At 38.4% G+C, this 25,017-nt stretch overlaps 1 protein-coding gene across 1 annotated transcript in view; it reads left to right on the top strand.

Annotated features, from left to right (window-relative positions):
* The window catches only part of LOC124721530 (protein purity of essence), a 482,247-nt gene that overhangs the window by 364,616 nt on the left and 92,614 nt on the right, over positions 1–25,017 (top strand). Inside the window, exons 56-65 of the mRNA XM_047246550.1 lie at positions 3,373–5,147; positions 11,070–11,214; positions 13,978–14,175; positions 14,270–14,444; positions 15,744–15,978; positions 20,830–21,049; positions 21,161–21,328; positions 21,647–21,997; positions 22,679–22,890; positions 24,610–24,745. Coding sequence (XP_047102506.1) covers positions 3,373–5,147; positions 11,070–11,214; positions 13,978–14,175; positions 14,270–14,444; positions 15,744–15,978; positions 20,830–21,049; positions 21,161–21,328; positions 21,647–21,997; positions 22,679–22,890; positions 24,610–24,745 — 3,615 coding nt within the window. The remainder of the gene's footprint in view (positions 1–3,372; positions 5,148–11,069; positions 11,215–13,977; positions 14,176–14,269; positions 14,445–15,743; positions 15,979–20,829; positions 21,050–21,160; positions 21,329–21,646; positions 21,998–22,678; positions 22,891–24,609; positions 24,746–25,017) is intronic.

A 25,017-nucleotide genomic window follows, 5' to 3' on the forward strand; every position in this document is an offset into this window, starting at 1 on the left:
CGCTTGTTTTCTGCTTCCAAGAAACAAAACTGTCCCCTTGCAACCACTTCGAACTCTCACATTTCCTTCCAGTCCACTTTGACCTTCCCCCCCCTGAGGACAGCATTCAATCTCATGAGGGAGTCACACCGCTCATCCTGGATGACGTTATAGCCAAACCATCTCACTAAACACTTTGCTGCAAGCTGTTGCAGTCCGCATTATCCTTCTTTGCCCCATCATTTCTCTTTGCGACGTCTACATCCCTCCATCATTCGGTGTCACCAGGGCTGACTTTCTCCACCTTATTGGTCAAGTCCCTCACCCCTTCTTTGCCACTCAGTGACTTTAATGCATGCCATCTCCTTTGAGGCTCTCCCAGAACATGTCTGAGAGGTGCCCTCTTGGATGACCTTCTCAATCAACTCGACCTTATTTGTCTTAACACTGCAGCACCCAAATCCTTTCAGACTGCACATACACCTATTCCCATTTGGACCTCTGAGTGTACACTGCCTAGCTTGCCCGCCGTCTTGAGTGGTCTGTTCCCTCTGGGACTGTCTTTTCAGCCATCACCAATTGTTAGGAGGTGATCCCCCATTGCTTTGTGCTCATTGTCATCAACCTTCGATGGTTTGCCATTTCCTGACCAAATGCCCTTGTTTTAACCATTTGTGTTCTAGTGTATGTTTGCAGGCTGTTGACCATGTTTTACTTTTTAACTGTTGCAGAAATATGATGAAGCACCTGTAATTTTTAGTTTGGGACCTCCGCTGTCTCTGTGGCATATTTTGTGGATTGGGCTTAATGTGTAATAGCTTTTAAGCTTTTCCGTATTAGTGTTTTAAGGTTGTACATGGGTACTGGTGACCTTGGATGATTTCGTGGGGTGGATCTTGATCATAGACTCATCATCTGCAGAATTGCAAAGGGAAACTTAAGACATACAACAGAAACATTCTGAGGAACTGGAGGAGCGTAGACAGGAACACACAGCACTTAATGATGGAAAAATTATCTACTATTGTAAACAGAGGTTGTGAGGCGGAGGAAAAGGAGCGGAAGATAAATTAGTTGTTTTAGAAGACAGAAAAAAATTTCCTCGATGCTAGACATACAAAGAGATGCATCATGTCACAAAAGTGTGTTGTTGAATATTATTCTTGAAGTATGTAGTCAAAGATACACACACATGATGTACAGGTACACAAAAATATGAAGAGTGAAAAATGAATATACTTGCATATGTGTGTGATTTATAGAACTGGATGTTACTACAGTGGCAGTCACAAGTGTCTGAATTATAGTCTTGCCAAAATTCTTAAGAAATGTACCTGTGTCTAAAAAATTATATTATGTACTTTCTGGAAGTATGTAGACATAGTATTGACCTAATTGGGGAGAAGAGATATTTGTGCCACAACCTGACTAGAGGAGAGGAAGCTGCATCAAACCAGTCTTTGGACTGAAGACCACAACAACAACACGGAGTCATTAGGCTGTATGTGGAGATATCATAAGAGCATTGTAAATTTGGTTATGTCACCTGAAATGTAGTATATAAGACTGTGAGTAATAAATACAATATTCAGAAAAGACTATTAAATATTTAAGCCACAGTCTGGTCACAGCAGCCAGAGATAGTGGTGTGCTATTTCTTTAGCAGGAGAAGGCCTTTTGGTGAAAATCGTAAATGTTTAGTAGTCTTTCCTCTGTGCCTACCTGTGCCTCAGTGCCTCGTCTCTATGGTGAGTAGCAATCTTATCATTTTCATAATATTGTTATTCCATCCTAGCCCAGCTATTGATTGATTTAGTGAGCATAAGTACTAAAAATGAATAGTATTCATTTCTAAAGATCTGAGCCACTTTAAGAATTATGTATATATTGAAGATGTATGTAGTAATAACAGTGAAGTTTATGAAAAACTTATCATTCATAATGGTGAGTAGTAATGTATTTAAACTTAACATATGAGATGAGGCTATAAAATAGTGGGACTGACACTGTCACCAAGTACACATGCTTGAAATATGAACGATCGATAGCTGTGAAGTGTAAAGCTTTCTGAGTCGAATGTAGCATCTCTGGTGTTGGTAGACAAATCAGTATGGCCGTGACCATAATATTTGTAGGAACTGTTATTTTGTTTTGCCAGAAAAATAAGTGTAATAATAGAACAACATATTGTCATGAAGTTTTTCATGTGAAACTTGGAATAACTTCTAATGAAACCTATCTTTTAGTAGAGGAAGTGTACAGCGAAGACTGTTTATCACATAAAAGTTTTTGAGTGCTTAAAGTATTTCCAAGATGGCTAAGATGATGTTGAAGTTGTCCCACGCGTCAGATGCCCTTCAACATCAAAAACAGGTGAAAATATTGAAAAAAGTAGGTAATATTATTTGATCTGACCACCAGTTGAGTATTTGATCAATTGCTGTAGCTGTAGGAATTGACAAAGAATGTGTAAGGCAAATTTTATGTAACTGATTTAACATGGAAAAAGTGTGTGTCAAACAGGTGCCAAAAATTATCACGATAAAACAAAAAGTAACTTGTGAAGATGTTTGTACTATCACCTTTTATACCATTGAAAGTAGTCTTCATTTCTTGGAAAGTATGAAAATATGTCAAATCTAAGTTTTTCAGCAATCCATGCATTGTAAGCACCCGACTTCACTGTGAACAGAAAGAGCTCTAATGACCAGTCAAGATTCGAAGCTATGATGATGATGATGATGATGATGATGATGATGATTTTGATTTTTTTATTTTCATGGAATTGGGTATCTTCACTGGGTTCCTGAATGTCAAACTATTAATCAACTTTACTAGCTTGAGATTCTTGTTCAACTCCAAATAAAATAAGGAAAAATCATCTGAATTGCAGAAGAACAAGTCATGGGTTCTGCATCAAGATAACGCAGTGGCTCGTACCACATTGTCTGTTAAGAGGTTTCTGGCGAAATACAGCATCCCAGTGTTAGACGACCCACCTTATTTGCCTGACCTAGCACTTTGTGATTTTCATCTATTCCCCAATGTCAGATCTGCATTAAAAGGATCAAGATTTCTGTCCATTTAAGCAGTGAAAGAAAAAGTGGCAAGAGTCATAAAGAAGCTTGCAGAGGTAGACTTCCAGCAGTTTCCATCAATGGAAAATTCACATGGAGTGTTGTAGGAATAGAGGAGGGGGTATATTGAGGATGACAGTAACTAAATAAGTGTGTTTTTGAAATGAAATATTTTGCAGCAGTAGTCTCATTATTTTATAGCCAAATCCCCCCTCCCCTCCCTTATATCATAATTAGCTAACTTTATGTTTATAGTTGTCTAGTTCATTTCCATTTCTAAATTTTCATACATACTTGTTTCTGTGTGTTCTCCCAGGAATCTGTTCAGAGTGCAAGGACACCTCGATCAGTGGCATCAGCAACTTCAGTACCAGCAGCTACATCTGCAGGACCTGCAGCTGCTGCCTCAACACTGACGATTCTACCAGTATCTGCACCCTCAACTACATCCCTCGTGCCCTCAACTACTCCATCAAGTTCATCACTATCCTCATCTTCGTTATCATCTCTATCCTCATCATCCCTGTCATCAGCAGGAACAGCTCTTCCAGTGTCAAGTAGTACATCGTTGCCAAGTTGGATAGCCTCTTCATCTAATGCATCGTTCCCAATTTATATCCCACCTCTTCCCACTTCATGTAGCGCATCTTTCCCAGATTATAACCCATCTTTTACCACTACATGTAGTGCATCTTTCCCTATGTCAGTATCCTTTGTGTACCCCTCCCCAGGAACTCTGTCTTTCGTGACAGCAGCTCCTTCAGCAATTTCCCTTGGTGCACACACTGTTTACAGTTCGTCTAGTTTACCCTTATCACCATCCACATCGAGGATCTCAATTGGTAATGCATCATTGTCATCTAGTTCATCTACTTCTCTTGATTCAGTTCCTGTTACTGTAATTTTTCAAAGACACTCAACAACATCAACAACACGCTCCACTGCACAAGGTGTGTGTGCCACAAGTACAGTGCAGAGTGCACCAACAGCTGTATCGACCACAGCAAGGATGCCACCCACTACAACGCAACCTTCATCTGGCACCTTTGAGTCAGCCACCGCGGAAGACCAAGAAGGGGCTGCATTCAGAAATGTGTACCCAGATGTTGCCGCAAGAGCATGGCCTGTTCCAACAACTTATTTAAGAACTAGTACATCATATTCATTACAGTCCTCACCCAGGACCCAGCCAACATCAGGTGTGACATTGTCAACTATAACTGGCTCACTGTCTACAAGTCTCTTGCCCCCATCAAACTGGGCTGTCCCAGGTCCATCTACATGGACAGTTCCTGGTCCGTCCACTTGGGCAGCCCCAGGTTCATCACTTTGGCCTGTTCCGGGAACGTCTGCACCAACAGCTCCAGGACAGTCAACATGGACAGTTCCTGGTCCATCTGTGCCTGGTGCTTCTGGCACCTTCATTTCTAGGGCCCCCAGCTCATTGTCATCCAGAGCTCCTGGCTCTGCAATTTCCAGAGCTCCTGGCCCATCTTCTTCTGGTGCCCCAGGCACTTCAGTTCCTAGCTCTGTCGGACTGTCTGCCTCCGGCGCTCCTGGACCATCAACCTCTGGTGCCGCTGGGCCCTCTACTTCTGTTTCTCCCAGACTATCAGCTTCTGGTACATCTGGTACTCCGGCCACTGGTCTACCTGATCCTTCTACATCTGTAGCTCCTGGGCCATCCACATCTGCTGGAGCTCCTGGACCTTCCTTGTCTGCAGCACCTGATGCCTCTGGTGGTGCTGACCTAGGTCCTTCTACATCAGAAGAACAGCAGCCTTCAATTGTTATAGAATCTGGCCCAACAACATGGATGCTCCCTTCCTCATCCTCAGTGGAACTAGTAGAACCTTTCGAAACCGAATCATCGGTGACAGGTGTCACAACAGGAACAGAGGAAACTGAGAAAATAGAGAGTGTGCTGAGTGAAGCTAGCTTTCAGGAAGACCTCTGTAGTGTGTTCGTTAGTTCAGTTTTCTCTCAGGTCTCTAGGGATTTCCTCACGCGCTTTGTAAGGACATTCCTTTTAGAGACAAATGCCACTGCTGTTCGCTGGCAGACTCATGCACTGCTTCTGGGTATATTCAAGTAAGTAATTGTTAGAAAAGTTTTGTATACCAACAAGTGTTTGTTAAAATTTATTTTAGATACTTGATCATTTTTTCTAGTTGCTGGTTATTGTTGACAGAATGGAATTGTTATTGCTATACTGCTTGTGATTTTCTGACAAATATTTTCTCTGTTATTTGTGCCTCTACTACACCAAATTAGTATTACAACTCGAGTAGCTAGAACTTTAGCACTCCTTGGATTTAGCATATGAGGCAGACAAGTTACTGAAATCCATTTTCACTCTTTGTATTGTAAAAATGATACTTCTCCTGTTGCATCCTCTGTATATTTTCTAAGTGGTTTGCCGCATTTCAGTATGTAAATGCCACACAGATATCTCGTTTCTTCATAAATACAAGCTACAGTCTGTCAAGTAAGAGCATGATCGACATTATACAAAGATGGTAAAAGATATCGCCTTAGTTCTTTCACAACCTGACAGGGGGAACCTTTGTCCTTCTCGCAATGTCCATAAAGCATTAGCTTACTTTGAATTCTTGACTGAGATACACAGGAAGAGATGTGAGTGCAGCTTATGTGTCACATTTATCAACGATGTTTGATGCTGACTGCCAAATGTTAGTTCATTGTCAAAAATGAAGATTGGATACTGCAGGAGGACAATGATCTGAAGCCCTGTAGCAGGCTTTGCAGCGACTGGAAAAAGGAGAAAAGTGTGCAAGTTCTGGATTGGCTCTCACAGTCGCCTGATGCCAACCCTATTGAAAATTTCTGGTCTTGCATAAAAAATAAGTTGTAATTAAAATTTTGGTCTTCACTTTGAAACAGCTGTCAATCCAAATTCGATGCATTTGGAGATCTATTCCATATGAATATGCGGGGAAACTTTGCTTCGAGCAAGCGTCGGAGATGCCAAGCAATTATTGACGCTGTGGGTGACTGGGTGTATTATTAGTTGTAATTGTTTGTTTTTCTTTCATTCATATATGATGTATGTATATCTTTTAGTTTGTTACCAGATACATTTTTCTGGTGATTAACCTGACATGGTGCAGTAGTTTCATGCGGGCTATCTAGTCACAGTAACCTGACCACGATCTAAGTTAACAGACTGTACATGCAGATATTTGAAATACAAATGGTGCAGTAGTTTCATGCGGGCTATCTAGTCACAAAATAGGATTGAAAAGTTTTTAGAAATTACACCAAGGAATGGAATGATTTTTGAAGAAACATATTTAATGCTTTGTGCATTTGTGAATTTCTTTTGAACTAAACTTTGTTTTATCACAATTAGTTCTTTATTTCAATGCTTTCAAAAATGGAATATACAGTGCTCTTTTTCAAAAAACAGAAAAAGAAGGGGGTACTCTTGCATGAGATATAATGCGGTGACAATTGCTGAACTTTCCAGTAAAACTGATAACTTGTTTAACTATAAAACTACACTGTAATTAACATTACCTAGCATTATAACAGTTTCCAGATTGACATTAGTTCTGGCTGGTGAACCCTCTATTTTACTCATGGTATCAGTAGGTATCAGTAGGTTTCATAAACCTAGAGTGTACGTAACGCATAGGTTGAAACGACTGCTGTAGAGGGCCAACCAATTTAACGAGCGTGAGATTGCTGACAGTAAAAAGATGGAAAGGTGGGATAATGAGATTCATTTGCGAAAAAACACATTCACTAGTAGATATGGGAACACATTGCCCTGCATGATACGGGAACACATTGCCCTGCATGGAGGAGAGGAAGGAGGGATTCTGGTGTTTTCTTCTCAATCAAATACTCCCGAAATCCTCTAAGCATTCCTCTCTCTGGAAGACCAAAATGACAACAACATAAGGTTTTTATACTTCGTTTTATCATATGATATTCCACGATTTTTAGGCCACGTCGATTAGTCCAATACTTCTGCACATTCAGAGATAGCAATATCCTCTGTCTGCAGATGATGATTCTCCATCTGCTGTTTTAAACAACCATAAAATCTGCTTGGCTCAAGATGTCCTGTGTTGTGCAGGGTTGTTCTAGTTGAGGACAAATTAGCAGGTGGGTCTGGTCTTGTGTTGTTCCACACTCGCAGGATGTATCGCCATTTTTGCATGTTGGTCTTGCATAGAGGAACGCCCACCCTAAGATGATTGAGCGATCTCCAAATAGGGTAGCGCAAGTCGCTTTCACCTGGTGATGCAGTTAGACTCTGGTGTTCCCCCAGAACATAACTATGACATATCAATGACAGTCTCTAGGCAACATAAAATATGTAATGATACTCGTGTCCAGTTAACTGCATTTATCATCCAGCGGGATGGTGTACGAGCAACCCAATCATGATTTTCCTACCAGTAAAGTTCACTATACCTTATCTAAGCAACCATTTTCCTCAAAAACTGGTCATGATTTTCCTACCAGTAAAGTTCACTATGCCTTATCTAAGCAACCATTTTCCTCAAAAACTGGTCACGTGTGGTGCTTGATACAACTTAGTGGGAAGTGTGTAAAGTAAACCCGGACGATCTAAAGCAACCCTGGCTGACAGTGACATTATTTAGCTCAACTATATCAATGAAAACGTTTGTAGGTTCCCTCATGTCAGGGAGTTTGGTTCAAAAATAAATTACTGTAGATGATAACTAGGTAATTGTTGTGCTCTCACCAATAATTAATGATTTACTGTTGTCTCAATAATTGTTTTAACCACTGTTTTTCATTTATTGTGCAATATGATTAATGATGATAGTACACGCATTTCGAGAATGTGAAATGCTGCCCATGTCAGCGCATTAAGTTTCTTGAATGTCAATTTTGGTCTCGCAATCATTTCAAGGTTGATTCTTTTGTGCAACTTTAAAAGCAGTGTGAAATATATTTGCTGTCACCTCCTGTTCGTTTTGAAATGCCTTAGTGCAGGCATTTTCCAAAGTCTTCTCTTTAGCACAAAGTAGTATTTGCGCAGCAGCTTGATGAATGGAAGTTTGTTTTTAATATTCCCCCTCCCCGCGAAGAAATCATCTCATCTTTTCTTCAATCACTTGGAGATGCCGCAGGTATGGTAGCCAACAGTTGTGCAGCGTTTATGTCTTGTTTATTTCTTTCTTTGTCCAAATTTCTTACTACTTTGCAAATTTTGCAGTGAAGTTTTTTGTTTGAAACGATCAACCAGTCATTTGTCTCCCAAAATGCAATTTCTTGAGCCAAGGTCCAACATTCTAGATGATCACTTGACTTTCTGTTGTGCGTAAGTTCATTGACTGTATTTTCACCCATGGGTCCAGTATTCAGGTTTACATCTTTTGTCATCCACTGACAATGTCGAAATTCCAGACTTTTCCTTCATACAAGAATTATTGGCAAGTTTTACCTTTTTAGATGCAGGAGAACAAATAAAATAGTTCGTTATTTTGCTGCTCATCTTATCTGAAACTCTTAGGCTAACTTGCAATGAAAGGCAGGACACACTGTACAGTCATGCATATAACCTATGAGAAAGGAACGGTAAGTGAATAATAAAGTATGTAATGTCCCACATGTCGGCTCACTCACAGAACAATAAAGTTGACTCACTGACAGGGTGCTAGAGATTCAGTTATTGAGATTGGTTGCCTGCTGAAGCTCTCCAGCATTGTGAAGAACTTACTTTGCGGACAGAAAAGTTTAGGGGTAATCGTCTGCAATCATTACCCCAGAAAAAATGCTCTGGATGTATGTCAAATTAGAATACATTAAAATATGAAATATTGGACAATTTGCTGAATACAAGTAAAATTGCAACAGTACATAGCATTGGAGGGCTGTTAAACAAATTGGACTGGCCGGGCACCTTAGAGAACCAAGCCAAAATATTAGGTTTTATATACAAATGATCTCACTAAAGTTTTGTTTACATTAAGTTATGAGCTGGCCAGTGAGGATAAAATCCCATTTGTTCATTATTTCAGTTTTAGTTGTAGACAAAGTTATGAGGTAGCTGGTCATAAAAGGGAATAAAGGTTTCAGGAATTACTGCAACCAATCGCTGTTTTTTCTTCAGTTTTCATTTATTCATGACTGGTTTTGAATCGCCTGGCGATTCATCACCAGATGATACAATTTAGTTTGGAGTATTGTTGGGGTCATGCTCCTGTGGCAAATACAGAGACGAAAAAGTGAGCACTGTATGTGGGAAGAATATTAAGATTGTAAGATTAATTTGGTGGTATTACTCACTGTTTTTATTCTTGTTGCAAGCACTGCTCTGGAAAACATAATGTATGCTTTCCAATATCATTAAATATCAAGTGAAACAGACACTTTTCCACTGTTGGTGACTCCCACATACTTTACAACATATAAACAAACCAAAGAGTGTGGCTGTTGTCTCCAAAGAGTTTTTTTGAGGCAGAGATTTTCTTTGTTCATTTTTCCTTTTGTGTGACATTTGTAATGAAATATTTATTTATTGCATGACTTTCTTTAAAAAAAAATAGTATTATGTTTCGACATTGCAAATTTTTTTATGCTATTTACAAAATCTACAACAAAGTGTTTAGGACAATATTTCTGGTAGAGAAGTTCTGTTTGGCATGTTTCTCATTGCTAAATAAAGAGGATAGTATACGTATGGGGAGGGGAGGAGGGAGAGGGGGGGGGGGGAGAGAGAGAGAGAGAGAGAGAGAGAGAGAGAGAGAGAGAGAGAGAGTGTGTGTGTGTAAAAAAGAGGCAAAGGGGATGGTGTTTAGGTGAGCATTACCCCCACAATACTTCAAACTAAATTGTATCATCTGATGATGAATCACCAGGTAATTTGAAACAAGTCATGAATAAATAAAAACTGAAGAAAAAACGGTGATTGGTTGCAGTAATTCCTGAAACCTTTAACAAGAGTGTCACAGTGTTCCAGATCCAGAATGGATAAAAGTTTTATAAGAGGGAATGTTTCCCTTCAGTTTTAAAGATTTGAAAACATTGTTGGGCTGCTTCCTTCTAATTTTAAAGCTGTAAAAATAGTGTTGGAAAGGTTCCTTCTAATTGTTTCTTTCTTGGGACTTATAAGTTGAGTGCTATTACTTTTTACTTGCTCCTCATAGATGATCATATTTATGTATTTGAGAGATATTTGGCTTTTAAACAGAAGTGTCGTACACAGCCTGTACACTCACATCAGTTGAGAGAAATTTTGAGGTTAGATGATTTCTTCAAGAATAAGAAGAAGAAGATGGGTAGTGTATGGGAATTAATAATAGTGGAACATATCACTGACTAACAAGATTAGGCTTCCTGGATTCCTAGTAGCATACTCCCCCCTATCCTGCCCATCCACCCATCCCTGCACATTCTGCTGTCTTTCTTTTTTTTCTTTTATTCCAAGTGGGGAAATTGGAAGCCAAATTCCATTTTTCATTTAGGAATCTTCCACCAATAGTGTAAAGACTTTAACATTGTTTGTTTAACCTGCCTATTCTACTATGACTACTTGCATATTTTATTGTCATATATATTATACATGTAAAAGACCAAGATGATTATCTTTCCCCACATTCTTTCCTTTAAATTGTCATTCAGCAGTCCAAAATAACATTTTTATTGGTTTAGTTCAAGTAAAGAGTTTTTTAGATACCTGAATCATCCCAAAAAGGAAAGTAAAGTAATGTGATTTCAGAAGCTTGACATGACTTGGAAATGATTGCATGGTACATACTATTTGTTCACATTATCTTTATCTATTGTTTCCTTACATCTGTATCAAGAAAAATCTGTAGTCTTCAGGGAGGGCCTGTGTATGCTTTGTATTCTGCTAAACTTTGCTAACAAATGATGTAGTCGTATTAGCCTTATTGCCATTATCGTTCAGTGTTTGTTCATGGTTGAAAATATATCATAATGCTGTATAAATCACATCTACAATGACATTTTGTATTATGTGTGACATTACGTGTTTTGTTTTTACAGGCACTCCCAAGAAGCAGAGTGTGATATATTATTGGAGATTATGTGGAGCTTATGGCCTCAGTTATCAGCTTTTGGTCGGAAAGCTGCCCAGTATGTGGACTTGTTGGGCTATTTTACATTAAACACAGAAAATCTTCCTAGGGATGTAAGTTGTATAATTGTTTCAAATATGTCTTAAAATAATCAAAAAGCAGTGAAAGCTTTATGTAATGATCTGTCCCATTCAGTGGCATTCTAGTTGTGAGAAAATCAGCTATCTTTGAAAGAAACACACACACACACACACACACACACACACACACACACACACACACAAAGAAGCCTTTATCTTAATGGGTAACAGATATGTTCAGAATTATGACAGGTGTAAAATCAATATGTAAATGGTGTGCAGTTACATCGACCTTTACATTCTACAGCTTATTGTAGAGCATCATTAGATTTAGCAACAGTGGTGGAATTTTCAGAATATTTCAGTACCTGCACAATTCTTCACAGGTGATACTAATTAAAATAAAATTCAGTTACAAGAACATTTAATATAATTATTATCTCATCCTACTGTCATTGTTATAGTAACCCAGGTTCACCTTAATACAGTTGTTACAGGAACTTGTATTCAGGATGATGGCAGATAAAATTGTGCTTTGACCTGCCAGGTTTGTGTTTCCTGTGGTTTCCCTAAATTGCTTAAGGCAAATGCCGGGACAAATCCTTCCTTCTTGTTTCCAATATATAAACTATTTTATTGTTTTTTCTAAACCCATTGAATACAGATACAAAATTTCCATCTTTTTATGCAAATACTGATGTTTAAATGATCACTGGTATTATACAGCACTGGTGTCAGTGATTGTCCATGGATTTTAAAAATTCACACAAAAATGTTGTTGTGCTAAGTCTTCATTACATCAGGTTACACTGCCATAAAAGAAGCTCCCAGAAGGTGGGTGAAACAAAATGAAACTTCATAGAATGAGAAGGTGTGTGATATTACCTCATTGGTTACAAAATCTACTCATATTTACAGTGGAGTTGACAGTATGAGCCCACTTACCAGTATGGTGTTGCACCCCGTCTGGCCTGGCTACATGCAATGATTCAGTTGGGAAGGGAATCCGGGACCTGTTGTGTACTCTCCTGAGGCAAGTTGTCCCACAGCTGTTGTACCTGGTTCTTGATATTATCGATATTGGCACCGGGGCGGAGGACATTGGAACTGGTCCTATATTTTCTGTTGGGAACGTCTCTGAGGATCTTCCTAGCCACAGAAGTATCTCAACATCACATTGACAGTTCATAGAGAGACTTGCCAAATGTGGTAAGAATTGTCCTGTTGAGAAAATGGTACGATAATATTGTCACACAAGAGGTAACAGGTGAGGAGGTAGGTCGTCTGTGATACAATTTTGTGTCAGAGTTCCCTTGGTCACTACCGTCTATCATGTGAAGTCGTACCCAAAGGCTCCCCACTCCCTGATGCCAGGAGTAACACTGCTGTGCCTCTTCTAAACATTGGGAGAATGGAGCATCTCATCAGGTTGCTGCCGTACTCGCCGATGACGGGCATCACGGGTAGTGCAGAACTATGATTAATTGCTGAACACTATGTGATACCATTCATCTGCTGTCCATACTTGTTGGTCACAACACCACTGTGAACATTGCCATTTGTGTTGTGACGTTAACTGTGGTCAACACGAGATGTTTTTTTCCCAGTCCAGCTGCTGCTATTTCTGATACATGGGGAGGATGACACAAATTGTGCAGTGGGTCCATTACTAGTGCTCAGATGGCAAGCACAGTTGTGAAGGGGATGTGTGTGTGTGTGTGTGTGTGTGGGGAGGGGGGGGGGGGGGGGGGCACAATAAGGTGAGGCTCCCTTATGGTTGTCATATATGATCGACTGGTATCTTGACATTAAGTTTGTGTACCCTTATGCTCCCATGCAATCCAACATTGGGCCACTGTCACATCCGAATGCCCCACAAAGACTTACCTTAGGGGGAAAAAAGGACAGGTATACACTCGCACACACGCACATATCCATCCACACATACAGACACAAGCAGACATGCTTGTGCCTGTATGTGTGGATGGATATGTGCGTGTGTGCGAGTGTAACATTCGGATGTGACAGTGGCCCAATGTTGGATTGCATGGGAGCATAAGGGTACACAAACTTAATGTCAAGATACCAGTCGATCAGCAGACATGCTTGTGTCTGTATGTGTGGATGGATATGTGCGTGTGCGTGTGCGAGTGTATACCTGTCCTTTTTTCCCCCTAAGGTAAGTCTTTCCGCTCCCGGGATTGGAATGACTCCTTACCCTCTCCCTTAAAACCCACTTCCTTTCGTCTTCCCCTCTCCTTCCCTCTTTCCTGATGAGGCAACAGTTTGTTGCAAAAGCTTGAATTTTGTGTGTATGTTTGTGTTTGTTTGTGTGTCTATCGACCTGCCAGCGCTTTCGTTCGGTAAGTCACCTCATCTTTGTTTTTATATAAAATTTTTCCCACGTGGAATGTTTCCTTCTATTATATTCAACTCTATAATCATTTACGTACCTGCCAGTTGTCTTCTGGGTGAATTTTCAGGCAAATTGTTTGTTTAACCTCTAGAGCACTGTTGTTTATTTTGCCAGATATATTGTTTTTAGTGCCACTTTGCTATGATGTCAGGTTATTTAACTTCGTAACTCATGTGAAAGGGAGGGAAATCAGTACTTTTGCTTCTAACAACATATGGAGTCCATATAATCTGTCTCAGTGGAGGGAGAAACCCTTTATATTTTTGTTTGTACTTATGTATGTTCAATACTTTCTGTTGCAGGACTTTACAACATAAATGTTGTAAATAAGATCTTGTAAATTCTTGGTGAACCATGATCATTTTTGGCTGTTTCCACAGCTGTCGGAGTATGTAGAAGAGGCTGTAAATTTACTGCAAGCCCAGAACAGAGTTTTATCTTGTCATCCTAATTCCAATCTGTACAGCCAAGTGGCACAATTTGTGGAACTTGATGGTTTTTATTTGGAAAGTGAGCCATGCCTAGTGTGTAATAACCCAGAGGTACCATATACCTCAATTAAACTTTCTACTATAAAGGTAAGTACAGTAAATATCATTGTGTGTGCTATGCTACAATTGTGCTATGCTGTAATTTTTTAGTTTGTATTTTTAAAAAAACCTGTTGTTACAGATTGATTCAAAGTTTACAACTCATACTCAGATTGTGAAACTCATTGGAAGTCATACGATTAGCAGAATCACACTTCGTATAAGTGAATTGAAAAGGACAAAAATGGTGCGAACAATCAATATTTACTACAACAATCGAACAGTGCAAGCTGTTGTTGAATTGAAAAATAAACCAGGTGAGTCTGAAATTTGCAGGTGTACCAGAATACTAATTAAGGTATAAGGAGCCCAGTGAAACCCCACTTCTACACTTTTCAAGGGTCTTTTTAAAAAATGGTGTAAAATGCAGGAAAATGTAAAATGTGGAAGCCATAAATGTTATTTCCCATTTTCCATTTTTGTAGTTTGTGTGATATAGTTCCATAATAGGCATCAAAATACTTGTCAAGGGCTCCTTTATTATCCAATAAAGATTATCTGAATTTTGTACTAAATTTAGTCATTGACATAACTGGAACTGGTAACTGTCTGGGAAGCAGAAATGTTTTACTTAATTCGATTCATCATAATCAATGTTTTTGAAAAGCATGCAGTTGTGTCATTCATTATTTAAGTAATCAAATACTGCATTACTTATGTATTTTTTCGTGTTTAGCACAACACTTTTTGAGAATTTATTCTCTTTGTCAAGTGTGAATATTTACATAAGTATTTTGTATGATGATTGCACATGTGCTGTTCTATGTCTCTTGCACTGCAGTTATCTCTTTGAGGTTATAAGATACTGTACCTCCTCCATTATGCAGAAAACCACACACATGCAGACTATCACTCATACTGTTTGTGTGTGAAACAACAAAAAATACGTAAATATTTTCGCTTGGCAATGAGAATAAATTCTCGAAACATATTTTGCTAAACATGGAAAAATATGTAACTGTTGTAGTGTTTTGTTATTTAAACCAGAAATGTTTAAGCAAAGCAAAGACATAAAGAAATGCTACAAGTGGCCAAACAATAAAGTACATGAAATATGCATTCGAGGTATCATGATGATCATAACATTCATGAAGTTGCACGTGCACAGTAGAGACAGTTTGTAAACAGTCGGGGTCGGTCATCATTCAAATGGACCTAATTATTCACATCACCTACCACACCAAGTAGAGCTTGACAGCAGCAAGAGATAAAATATGAATTATTTAGACTTTCACTGATCCACAGTTGCTGACTATAGCATCCTGGTGTTAAGAAACTTAATCACGTAACATTCGCAAACACTACTTGAAGGGCAACACTATAACAGTATCATTTTATGAAAATTATAAATATGTTAACACAAAATTCAGTGCGAATTAACATTGTCCACATCGGAAATTTGTCGGGGTTGATAAAAAAAAAGTCATAGATGTCTGGAAAACGTTAATTCTCGGAATGTAAAAGTGGGGCTATGCTGTAGTTGAAAGTGTATAAACTGAAATTTTTGATATGCTGGATTGCGTATCACCTGCTAATTTATTTGGTGTTTCTTGTAGCTATGTGGAACAAAGCCAAGAAAGTGACGTTGACATCTGGACAGACAGAATCCAAAATTGACTTCCCATTGCCAATTGTTGCATGCAACCTTATGATCGAGTATGCGGATTTTTATGAAAATATCCAGGCCTCCACAGAAACACTCCAATGTCCAAGGTGTTCAGCATCTGTACCTGCTAATCCTGGTGTTTGCACAAACTGTGGTGAAAATGTCTTTCAGTGCCACAAATGCAGGTAAGATCCTAAATCTGTTTGTTGCTCTCCTGTATCTGTTTGTTGCTCTACTATGTTAGCCAAACCAGTGTGTCTATGTGGATGTGCTAAACATTACACTGAGAATACATATAACTTTTAGGTGAGAAGTTTCATTAATTTTCTGTTAGTTTCAATTCTTGAGAAACAGAGGTAGTATTATCTTGGTGGAATTGCATTTAGATTCAGGACTGACAAATCTGAACTTTCATGAACCATTTGATCATGTGAGGCTGATGTAACTGCTGTTTGTATTGTGGTTTTATTGCACCTAGATGTAAAATAGTATGTAGCTCTCTGCGTAACAATTAAATGAGTATTATCAGAGTTCAGTGTAATATTTTGTCGATTGCTGAAGAAATGCTAACCCTCTTTTTGTCCTGGTTCATTACTAACAATAAACCTTTTCAGTAAGTACACTGTCTGACAAAAAAAGTGAAGCACCTAGAAGTCAGGGTTAGATGTCAATGTTACTTCATTCACTTAAAACACCATCAGCTGGTATATAAATGTTTAAAGTTGTATTCTCTGTGACAGAACAGCCACCAGAGTGCATATGTGTTTGTATGTATTGTGGTTACCAGGCCCAGCAGAGTACTGTTATATAAGGGCTTGAACAGCATCAGATGTGGAGTTATCACTGTGAAGGAGACAGAGATGCCGTGTACTCACGTTAACACACTGTTATTGGCAACTAACGGGGGGAGGGGACTCATTGTGGGTCTCCATTTCACTGGCTGGTTAAAGTGTGCAGTATCCAGAATAATGGGGCATATGGATATGACAGTGGCCGAATATTAGACTGCTTGGAACGTGAGGGCAGACATGCTCATCGTCCAGCTTCCTATTGACGGCATCTGATCATCACAAGGAAGGATCTCTATATCCTGCACCAGGCACATTGTAACCCCGTCACATCTCCACCTGCCATCTGATAAGAAGTGATGGACTCACCGCAACATAGTATGACATCCAGCACCACTGTTCGGAGACTAGCAGTAGCCAGAATGGGGCATTACTGTCCTTGCCATCAACAACACTCTGTATTTTGAGGTGTGCTGTGACCAGAAAGCATGGACTGCTGATGAATTGCACCACATTGTGAACAGTGATGAACTGCAGTTCTGCACTGCACCAGATGACTATTGTCAACAAGTGTGGTGGTGACCTGGGCAGAGGTATCATTCTTCCTGTGTGTTGGAGAGGCACAACAGTATTACTCTTGACATGATGGTGTGGGGATCCATTGGGTATCTGTTCAGCTCACAGCTGGTAGTGAAGAGGGAATCTGACTGTACAGTGGGACATCAGAGACACCGTGCGCCCTTATGTGTTGCTTCTTCATGCGGCAGTATTGTGGTGCCATTTTTCAGCAGGACAATGCTTGTCCACATGACTCTGAATTGTCTGCATGATGGTGAGGTACTCCCGTGATTAGGAAGATCTCAAATGACAACTCAATCCCAGTGCCAGTTTCCAGTATATCAAGGACCAGTTACAACAGTTGTGGGCCAGAGAAGGTACAATGGTTTTCTGACACCCTTTCCAACTGAATTGGTGTATGAGTTCAACCTGTGGAATGCAACTTCAAACTTTTAAGTGGGCTCATGCTGCAAGCTTCTTTCTAAATTTGCCTCTTGTTTTGTAACCACTGAAACAACAGCACATACTATCTGAATTTGTGAAGCCTCATTTCGATTCCTTTTCCCATTCTGGGTAAAAAAAATTTTTGTCAGGCAGTGTATGTGTTTGGGGATGTCAATGTAGAATTGATAGACTTGAATTCTACTTCACTATGTGACAGTAGAAGATTGACTGTTATTTAATGTAATTTGAATAGAATTTCTCTCTATTTGTTATGATACAGATCCTGCTGAGCAAGGGGTTTATCATCAGAGGCACAGTGTGGCTCTCATGGATATATCTTAAGATTTAGTGAGTTGCATGTCCCATTGTTTCAGAATTCATTGCTTTCCATGCTATACTAATAGGAGGTCACTTTTAATAACTTTAGTGAAGTCTTGACCACACTTTTATTTTTCATCATCCTCATGCATTTTGACTTTCCGTCATTTTCAAAGGCTACAGAAATACAACATAAAACTGGTACCAGACGATATTAAAATATGATGTGTTTCACCATTGATAAGAGGCATATTACAATGACTAGAATTTGACTTCCTAGCTTACCATTTCTATGTTCGTCATACAAAAACATTAGATACATTGTATCACGTCAACATTCTCGAGCACGAGACAAGTGTAACCTGCTACCAAGTGAAAAAAACCACCAGGCGGCGCTGGGTGTGTGGTACATGCTGCAATTTGTTTTTGTTAACAATCAATTTTCTTGATTCCAACGTATAAAAAATTTCATCAGTTATTATGGGAGTTAGTTACAATGTTTTACTAAAGATCTTACTTTGCAGAACGATGTGTTACAGGTTCTCAACCCCCCCCCCCCCCCCCAATACAGTGGAAGAGCACGTTTATTGGCGCTGGGCCAACAGTCAGTTAACAAACAATTATTTTATTTACAACTTACAGCACATAAATTACTACCATAAGTAAAATTTTGTGAAGATTTAATAAAAGTTAAAATTATATAGATTACTAGAGGGTTGCAAGGGAATTGCTTAATGTTGGCCCACTTAAAATACCGTCCATAGACTTTCTGTAGTTGTATTACAATAAAATTGTTTTCTGTAAATAACGAACACTGTAGATCTCCATGTCGCAACTAAGGGAAGGGGAGGGGAGGGGTCAAGGGATTAACAATCAGAAGATACAATCAGGGCTGCCAAATGCTCCCCATTCACAAGTGTCTGCGTAGCGCTGTTGTATTCTTAGTATGTAGCTGGGATATGGACCATGTCTCGACAGGTAGTATATAGCTCCCTTGGTGGGAAGGAAGTATGTCATTCTTAACGTTCTTTTATGTTAGGGAGAAACTGGTAGATTCTCCTCCCTTTCTTACTAGGAACGTTCTGTATCAATTTGTTACTGTCCACCCCTGGTAGCTGCATGGTCATCGTGACGGAATGTCATACCTAACAGCCCGGGTTCGATTCCCGGCTGGGTCGGGGATTTTCTCCGCTCAGGGACTGGGTGTTGTGTTGTCCTTATCATCATCATCATCATCATCATCATCATCATCATCATCATTATTTCATCCCCATCAACACGTAAGTTGCCGAAGTGGCATCAACTCAAAAGACTTGCACCAGGCGAACAGTCTACCCAACGGGAGGCCGTAGCCACACGGCATTTCCAATTGGTTATTGTAATGGCAAATTCAGAGAGATGTTAAAATTCAGCAGGCTATGTTGTTTCTGAATCATTTCAGTTGTTCACCATTATTTTCTTGCAATATGAGTATAATAATTGTTTTGCATAAATTCCTCACTGTTATAGCACAAGATATTAACAAATTTGTCAATAGCTACGCAGATAATTAATAGATCACTTCTCATAGGGTAATGTTTGAAGGAATACAAATGTCCCAGAATGAAGTTTTCAGAATGTGTCCTGATACAAAACTTCCTGGCAGATTGAAACAGTGTGCCAGACAGACTCAAACTTGAGACTTTTGCCTTTCGCTGACAATGGTCCTGAGTTCAAATCTCAGTCCAGCACACTGTTTTAATATGCCAGGAAGTCTCATGTGTACCATGTGTGAGAGGGATGTAGACCATCCATATTATAGTTTACTATAAAGTGTTTTTGTAGTGCAATTTGTCCTATTAAGTCATGTGATGAATGAGATATGCAAACTGTTTGTGATATCACTTAATTTCATTGGCATTAATTTTGATCTACAGAAACTACTTTTTCATTTGATTATTGTTGTATGAGATCTCTTTGATACCTTCCTGTATGATTTGTTCCTTACAGTGTGAGCTCTTCATCACAGGAGGAACACACGCAGATTGTTAGGTAGGGTGTACTTAAAGTCCGGGGACACTTTCAATTATTTATTTATTGCACAAGAACTAAACATTGTACAGATGTCATACATATTGCATTTTTAAGAGAAACTCTGAAATCTTTTACAAATATTCGATAAGCGAACCATGAGTGACTCTGCAGACATCAATATGGTAATCGAATTCTTGCCATACCCCTCCCAGTATGGCATCGTCGACTGTGGCAGCCGCTTCCCGTGTTCTCTCCAGGAGAGAGCGGGTGCTGCTTACTGCGCAGTTGAGTGCCCCACAAACCAAACAACATCATCATTGTCACAGCTTACATTATATGTGGTTTTTTTAACTATTATTTTTGTAATGGAACCCTCAGTAACACATTTCCTATTTCCACCACAAATAAAACATTTATTGTTCTAATGTATGTCCCATTGGTATTGTTTTTAGTATTATATCCAGAGGTTCTCAGTCTGCATTGGCGTCAAGTTGAAATGACATTAAGTAACTAGATGCCAAAATCATGTTTTCGACAGAGGAAGTTCTGCTCAATTTTATTTAAATGTAAATATGTTATCCAAAAACAAAGATGTTGTGACTTACCAAACGAAAGTGCTGGCATGTCGATAGACACACAAACAAACACAAACACACACACAAAATTCAAGCTTTCACAACGAATGGTTGCTTCATCAGGAAAGAGGGAAATACGAAAGGATGTGGGTTTTAAGGGAGAGGGTAAGGAGTCATTCCAATCCCGGGAGCGGAAAGACTTACCTTAGGGGGGGAAAAAAGGACAGGTATACACTCGCGCGCACACATATCCATCCGCACATACACAGACACAAGCATGTTATCCCTCAGATTGAGTATTTGTAGATACTTGAATTCTCTAAATTGACACTTTTTACAGGGCAATTAACTATGATGAAAAGGACCCATTTTTATGTCATGCTTGTGGATTCTGCAAGTATGCAAAATTTGATTATTCCTTGACTGCAAGACCATGCTGTGCAGTGGACAAAATTGAAAATGATGAAGACCGTAAGAAGACAATTTCTGTTATAAACACACTCCTTGAAAAAGCTGACAGAATTTATAAAACTATCATGACAAATAAACCAGCGTTGGAGGTAATAATACATTTCTTTGGGTTTTAGGAATTTTGTAATGTAGAAGCTTGAAAGAATTGTTGTAAATGAAGTTTTCATTAAACCTTTATTTGCATCTTTCTTAATTTTAAGCTCCTGTTACTGAAAATCAGTGAGCACCGTTTGGACCGCACAGTTGAAGATGGAATACAAACTGGAAGTTCAGGAAGCACACAGGTTAATCGCGCTATCCAACTGTTAGCTCAACGATATTGTGGTGAATGTAAAAATTCATTTGAAGAACTAAGCAAAATTGTGCAGGTACTTAAGAAACTTTTTGTGTTTTATCTTGAATTTATATAGGCTCTATTTAAATATTTGAAAACAGGTGTAGTTACATTCATTCCGATATCATTGCTGTGAAATTGCAGCTACCCATGGAAAGAGAATAACATGTTACCTCTTTCTCTCTTTATGTAAATGACCATACTTTGCTCTGCATCAATATTAATTTGCTCTTCATCCTCTTAATTTGCTGTTCATCCGCTTAATTTTTTTCCTATAATTGCTTTTTTGTCAGCTTTGTTCTAGTACTGAATTGGCTCAATTGTTTCTCTTTCATCCAAAATTTTTTTCCAGAAAGTGCTTGCATGCCGAAGAGAGCTCTTAGCATATGACCAAAATGACCAAGTGTACAGTGAAACAGGTGAAGCTAGTAGTGTAACCGATCAAGAGTATGAATTGCAACAGCCTTGTGAATCAGAGGCACTGCCGCCTTTGCAATTACAAGAGGAAGAACTTGAAGTAAACATTCGTGGTCTGCCACAGCCTCTGATCAGCAGTTGTTATGGTTGTGCATCATCAGCCACTGAACTCTGCCTCACATTGCTTCGTGCTCTTGCATCTAAGGAGGAGTCACGACTTCTGCTTATCTCTGAAGGCCTAATTGCAGAACTTCTTGAATATAATTTGCGTCGTGGAACTGGACAGGTATTTCACTCTCCTTCAGTGTATTCAGTTGTTTTAAGATGATATGTGTATTATTTCCATTTGAATTCATGTTGATTGAAAGGTATCCAAATGTGCTGTAGTAGAAGAGTACTAAAGTTTTCTAGAACAGTGACGGAGATAATAATTCATGCCTATAGTTGATATTAATACAAGTATAAAGATATAGTGTCAGAAAATAAGTATTGAAAATATGCTAATATTGATAGTAGTAAATCATTTCGAAGTGTCACTCATCCCAATACCATGGTTTAACTTTTATATCAATTGAAATATGATTGTGCTCATTATTAATAATTGAAAATATAAAATGAAGGTATCCAGTTGATGTTGGATTCACATAATATTTACTTCCTCAAGGTTTAGTTATTGCATTGGATGAGGCCAAAATATGTTTCAGCAGAATTTTTACTGGATTTGAATTTAAATAACCAAGGCTTGGATTTTAATTACTATTTCTCTTTGCTGTAAAACTGCTACAAGAAAATATGAAAATCTAGTCAGCACAGCAGCTGTACACATATAAAGAAGTCACTTGTGACCTTCATACAGCAATATAACTTTGTAGCATTCTCTAATTTCGTCTCTGAAAATCCATGAACAAAATATGTCTGCAAAATGTGAAAGTCTGCATTTTCAGTATATTTTAATCTTTACCCGTAGGTACAAGAAGAGGTCAGACAATTACTGTGTTTATTAACTCGTGATAACCTACAAGCAACTGAGCATCTACGTCAGATGCTGATGGATCGTATCTCTCTAGCACTGAGAGGACACAGAGCGAGTGTAGAACTTACCTTTGCCGTTCGCCATGAAATGAATTTGTTGTCTACTCTAGTGCAAAAAGATGACTCATGTTGGGAGCAGAAGATAAGGTATTAACTTTTATTACTCCATGGTAAATTTGTCTTCAAGTTGTTTTTTATAGCTTTTAGGATATTTGTCACTGGTTTGATGATTGACGTTTTGGCAAAGTATTGTCCAGTAATTTCGTTTTTGTGTAACGTGAACATCAAACAAAACAGTACAAAATGGAGAATGCTGACTTTAAGTAACTAAAATGTCAAGGAAGTCATTTAAATTACATGAATTTATGTATTATTTATTAAAAATATCGTGAAAGCTTCCTTTGAAGCACAGGTGGCACAGCCTCAATAAATTGAAATACTTAAGAGCAACATTTAATAAATAACATTAAAATATGGTGAATAGTTTAGAAGTGGGTGATATGTAACTAAGAATGGATTGTGTGTAACTAGCTACCTTCTCGTGTCCTGAAATTACCTGCACTGAAATAAATTTCCTGTTTCTACACTTACCCATCTGAGCTTCACCTTTTTTTCTCTGTGTTCTGAGTCCTGACATCAAAACTCAAGTTATTGCATTTGATCTGACTCAAAGGTCTGATATTGACCACTAATAGCAGAACACTAAATTTCTCATTTATTAATGTTTCTGTCAGTTGCATATAATTTTAATGACATCTAGTTTTGAATATTTATGTTCATTTTCAAACCGCAGTAATGTTTGACTCTAACATAATTCTAGTGAACAAATCTTTTGAATGGTGCATAGGAGTTATGTTACAGTCAAACATTTCTGTTGCAGGTAATGGTTTGCAAGTGAACACAAGCATTCAAAACTAGTCACCATTAAAAATTATATGTAACAGTAATGGAAACATATATGAATAACAGAGTTACTGATATTCTATGCCAATGCAATTTTGGATACGCATACACATAAACACTAAATGGTCACGTGACCTACAAGATCAGCTGTGAGAGCATGAACAAAAAAGAAAAAAAATGCTGTAAAAAAGTCACCATAGAACCTGATGAACAATATGACACCAGTCATTAGAAGTAATTACATTAAATTCAATGTGGCTCGATTTCTCAGTAGGTTAGTTTTATACTTGAATCCTAATGTCCAAAATCAGTCCCCAGTTGGTCTTAGGTTTTTTATGTCACTAATCTCTCTTGCTACCTCTGTCACTGATTTGGTGATGAGAAAAAGTGTGAAGTAGCGCTATGGTAAAATACGAATGTTAAACTGTAAGTCCCCCTATAACTGGCTGGGTAATTTATTTCAAAGAAGGCAAGGACATATCACCCCCACATAGATCATATCTATTAATGCATTGTGATATCCAAACCAGCTTTTGTTTTGAGGGCAGCTTTACTTTAAATATGATTCACAGTAAATGGTAATATTTGATGCCTACAAAAATGGGGGAAAAAGTACCAAAAAAAAAAATCTGGTTATCCAGTAAAAATGAGAAAGAGAGAGCAATATCAAGTACCATAAAATCATTCGAGTTGGAGGAAGTGAAAGATAAAACAGCAAACAAAAAACATTCGAAATAAAACACCTTTAGAATATACGTATAATTCTCTCTCTCTCTCTCTCTCTCTCTCTCTCTCTCTCTCTCTCTCTCTCTGTGTGTGTGTGTGTGTGTGTGTGTGTGTGTGTGTGTGTGTGTGTGAAATCAGTAGTTGGATATAGAAATTATGTGTCAAGCTTTATTTTACTTTATTAACATGTAAAAATAGTCATAAAAAGCTACATAAGCTGCTATGGTTTTGTTTTAGGTGTGTGATGCAGCTGTTCATTATTGCGTGTGAAGATTCTCATTCACCTGTTGTCATGCAATCCATTATTCTGCCATGCCTCAAAATGCTTCAGAGTCTCATTAAACCTGACCAGCCGTTATCCAAAAAGAACAAGGTTGGTCAATAAAATACGAAAAGTTTATTATTTCTCTATGTGTAATGTTAAAATAAGCTAGGAATTTGTTAATTAAGGTTGAAATATTAGATCTTTTTGGAAAGTGCTTCAACAAGGTAAACAATATTAGTGTGATTTTTCATACACCCCTACATAGGAGCAGGTAAATTGTGTGTTGTCCATAAAATTGACTGTCTTTAATGAAATTTTGCAGAAAATAGCATTTTCCCCTCTTCCTGAATAAAAACATGTCATAAATATGAGGATGTCAG

The sequence above is a fragment of the Schistocerca piceifrons genome, chromosome X, assembly GCF_021461385.2.
Source record: "Schistocerca piceifrons isolate TAMUIC-IGC-003096 chromosome X, iqSchPice1.1, whole genome shotgun sequence".
Classification (NCBI taxonomy): Eukaryota; Metazoa; Arthropoda; class Insecta; order Orthoptera; family Acrididae; genus Schistocerca; species Schistocerca piceifrons.